The 4,010-nt window shown below is 45.3% G+C and overlaps 1 protein-coding gene across 1 annotated transcript in view; it reads left to right on the top strand.

The window, feature by feature from the left end:
* Positions 1–1,319, top strand: part of KLF18 (Kruppel like factor 18) — a 3,525-nt gene extending 2,206 nt beyond the window's left edge. Inside the window, exons 2-3 of the mRNA XM_017541026.2 lie at positions 10–478; positions 1,129–1,319. Coding sequence (XP_017396515.2) covers positions 10–478; positions 1,129–1,319 — 660 coding nt within the window. The remainder of the gene's footprint in view (positions 1–9; positions 479–1,128) is intronic.
* Positions 1,320–4,010: the final 2,691 nt, after the last annotated feature.

Raw genomic sequence — 4,010 nt, 5'->3', positions numbered from 1 at the left:
GGTAACCAGGCCCTCTACGGGGGACAGGTGACGACCTCCACTTGTAACCAAGCCCTCTACGAGGGGCAGCTGACGACCTCCACTGGTAACCAAGCCCTCTACGGGGGACAGAATATGACCTCCATTGATAACCAGGCCCTCTATGGAGGCCACATGGCAATATATAGTGACAACTCGACCCTCTCTGGGGGCCATATGCTGACCCTTCAGGCAGGAAATATGACAACCCTCACTGGTGACCACAGCCTTTATGGGGGATATATGACATCCTATCAGTCCTCATTGTCATACCCGGGATTCCTATGCTTTCCAAGTTCCCATTTGATTCAAGGACAACTCTCAGAAAAGCAGAAGACCCAGAGCAGCCAGTTCTGGAAGAATCCTAAGATTTCGAAGCCCTTCAAATGCCCACATGAGGACTGTAAGAACTCTTATTCAAAGGCTTGCCACCTCCGAACCCACATGCGCAAGCACACTGGTGAGTGAGGGCCCAGGAACAGGGGTGAGGGGCGAGTGGCTACAGATTTGTGCCTTTGCAAAGCTCTGGGAGCATTTGAGATTGCTGCCACTTCCCCAGGGACTCAAGAAGATTCTATAAATAGAAAAGGTTGGCACCTTTAGAAGGGCGGATAAAGCAGTCCTAGGGACAGGCTCTAGTCCTGGACCAGAGCCAGGCTGGTTGCAGCCTTTGGTGGCGTTGACTGCTGGTTTGATGGGAATCAGTGGAGGGATTTCTTTGGCCCCTTGCAGATAGATGTTCTTGACACTATTTCTACTGGGACCGTCACTTCATAGACCTCCTCTCAGGGTCCCTGGGCCCCATTTCCCTCATCCTCCTTATCCCCTTCACTAACTTGCCTGCCAATAACTATCTCTCCTCCTGTTTTGTTTTGTTTTTTCTTCCTTTTCTTTCCTCTTCTTCCCGCCTTCAGTTTTCCTCTTATCTCCAGCTTTTGCAGCCCTCATTCCCCTCCTCCTTCACTCACCTCCCCGACTCCCATCTCCTCTGACTGTCCTTCTCCCACTTCAATTTGCTCAAAACCTTTTTCTCGTTCACTTTCAATGTCCCTGACCTTCCTTACCCTGATACATGACAGGTCTCTCTCTCTCTCTCTCTCTCTGGTCCAGGGGAGAAGCCCTTCGTATGCGACATGGAGGGATGTACGTGGAAATTCAGTCGCTCAGATGAGCTCAACAGACACAAGAAAAGGCACACTGGAGAACGGCCCTACCTGTGCCCAGTTTGCAACAAGAATTTTGCACGATCTGATCACCTGAGGCAACATGCAAAGGTCCACAACATTTGCCGAGAATTATGAGCCCTTCAGCCCATGAGGAAATGTGTACAGCTGAAAGATTCTCCCTACTGAGCTTGTTTCCCTTGAACAAACTCCCCTGTTTCCCTATGCCGGTAGCTAGTAGGTGTTCAATATTATTTGTAAGTTTTCTAAAATATACAAAAAAAATAGGTGTCCATATTCACAAAAACACCAGACAACTTTCGACTTGGAACCAGAAGTGCTCTTCGTTCATTCCCCTCTCTCAGGGTAACTGCTTTTGTCAGCATGCTGTGAATCCTTTGAGATCTTACTCTGCATTTACCTCTATGTGTATTGTAAAACTGTATCTATACAGATAATTAATATTGATCTTAATTACTCAGAGGGTAAAGAATGGAACGTTCTTTTTTTTTTATCTGTACTTGAGCCCATGTTTCTTTGGAGCTTCATTCCCATGAGGTGAAAAGGAGGGGACTCAGTCACATCCAGGGTAAAGTGGTCTCAGGTTAAATGGACTTTACTTAGTTGAGTACTTAGCCTATTCAAAAGTTCAACCTCAGTCAGGTGTGGTGGCTTACACCTGTAAGCCTAGCACTTTGAGAGGCCGAAGCAGGTGGGTCATGAGGTCAGAAGTTGAAGATGGTGAAAAATTTTGTAATTTTTAAATTACAAAAATTCACCAGGCGTGGTGGTGGGCGCCTATAATCCCAGCTACTCAGGAGGCTGAGGCAGGAGAACTGCTTGAGCCCGGCGGGTGGGGCAGAGGTTGGAATGAGCTGATTGTGCCATTGCACTCCAGCCTGGGAGACAAAGTGAGACTCCATCTCAAAAAATAAATAAAATAAAAAATTATCCAGAGGTGGTGGTGTGCACCTGTAATCCCACCTGCCTGGGAGGCTGAGTTGGGAGGATCACTTGAACTCAGTAGTTGCAGTTAGCACCAGTGCACTCCAACCTGGGTGACAGAGCAAAACCCTGTCTCAAAAGATAAAGATATTGTATAATATTATGTGTGAAATATATTGAATAAGATATTTAAGTTATAAGTAGAAAAAATGAGCACCTGTAAGAGCTTGTCACCCAGTGTCATGCAATCAGGTGTTGAGATGGCCAATTAGGACAATGACCTAGATGAAAAGGAACGATCAGGCTTATTTACTGACGGCTACAGAGCAGATGGAACAGACAGCCTTAGCCAAGACCCCAAATAAAGAGGTCTCTGAATGGAAGCACCTGAGCTAGAAATGCAGCTGTGCATCCGAGCACAGCTGGCCTGTGGTGGTGGGTGCGGCTCTGTTCCGGTTCCTTCTAGAAGCAGAATGTCCTTCAATGACTCACATAAACCCAGGGCATAAAACTCTGGGCGGGCTGCTTGCTGGGGTCCTTCAGCTGTGGTACAAGTGGAGCACAGGCAGTGAAGACTCCATCCACCCTGGGTGGCTTTCCTGAGCCTTGGAGGACTAACTCCCAATGAATCCTTGATTGCTGTTCCTTGCTGCCTGTTAGTAATAAACCTATTTTATTTGACTTGCTGTGTGTATGGGTGTCATTGGATCTCCGTGGACTCAGACAAGCTGATAACCAGTGCACAGTGAACCTGCCTTACAGTGGGGATGCCAAGTCCTTGACTATAGCTCCTTTCAGAAAACTGCAGTGTCCTGGCTGTGTACCAAGTCTGATGAGCTCCCTTACCCATCTTTCTGTCTATCTTCTAGAATTAATAACTACCCTGAATTTTGTATATATAAATTTCTTTGATACATTTATTAAAAATGCATGTATTCAAAGATAATTTATAGGTTATTTTGAACTTCATAAAGATTATGCTAAGCTATATAGTCTTCTGGAACTCCCTTGTTTTCACCACAACATTATATCTCTAAGATTTCATCCATGTTATTACTAAGACCAATGAAAATAATCCATAACAACCCCAAACAGAACTTCCCTACATTGTCAACACACTATTGTGGGGGCGGGAAGTGATAAACCAAAGGAAAATGAGGATGCACTAGAATCTTCCATGAAGTACAAAAACTACAAAAAGAAAACAGTACAGCTTTCCTCATTATCCAGATCTACTCTGCTGGATCGTGAATTTTTAGACTAAAGGAGTTTTTATCCCATTAACCTAAATATGAAAAATAGTAACGTGTTCTCAATCCATCCAAAAACCCCAACCATTTCCTCAAATTTCACTACAACTCTTATATGATAATAAACTCGGCCAGGCGTGGTGGCTTATGCCTGCAATCCCAGCACTTTGGGAGGCCGAGGTGGGCAGATCACCTGAGGTCAGGAGTTCAAGACCAGCCTGACCAACAGGGAGAAACTCCATCTCTACTAAAAACACAAAATTAGCTGGGCATGGTGGTGCACATCTATAGTCCCAGCTACTTGGAAGACTGAGGCAGGAGAATCACTTGAACCCGGGAGGTAGAAGTTGCAGTGAGCTGAGATTGCACCATTGCACTCCAGCCTGGACAATAAGAGTGAAATTCTGTCTCAAAAAAAAAGAAAACTTAATAAATACATTAGTAGACATGGTAGTACACAGGATACAAAGACACCATGCGGTACTGGATGCCAGTTACATGCTCCTGATTGCATCAGCCTGAGTTCAATCAAGAGAGACAGCATACAGTGTTTTAGGGGCACATGTTCTCAGGATCTCCTGAAGGCTGTGTCACAGGAGGAAAAAGAGAGAGAGACAGCATAGAGTGTTTTAAA

Source organism: Cebus imitator, unplaced genomic scaffold (assembly GCF_001604975.1).
Source record: "Cebus imitator isolate Cc_AM_T3 unplaced genomic scaffold, Cebus_imitator-1.0 Scaffold129, whole genome shotgun sequence".
Taxonomy (NCBI): domain Eukaryota; kingdom Metazoa; phylum Chordata; class Mammalia; order Primates; family Cebidae; genus Cebus; species Cebus imitator.
Note: the sequence above shows the minus strand (reverse complement) of the source record. Positions and strands in the feature narration are given on the sequence as shown.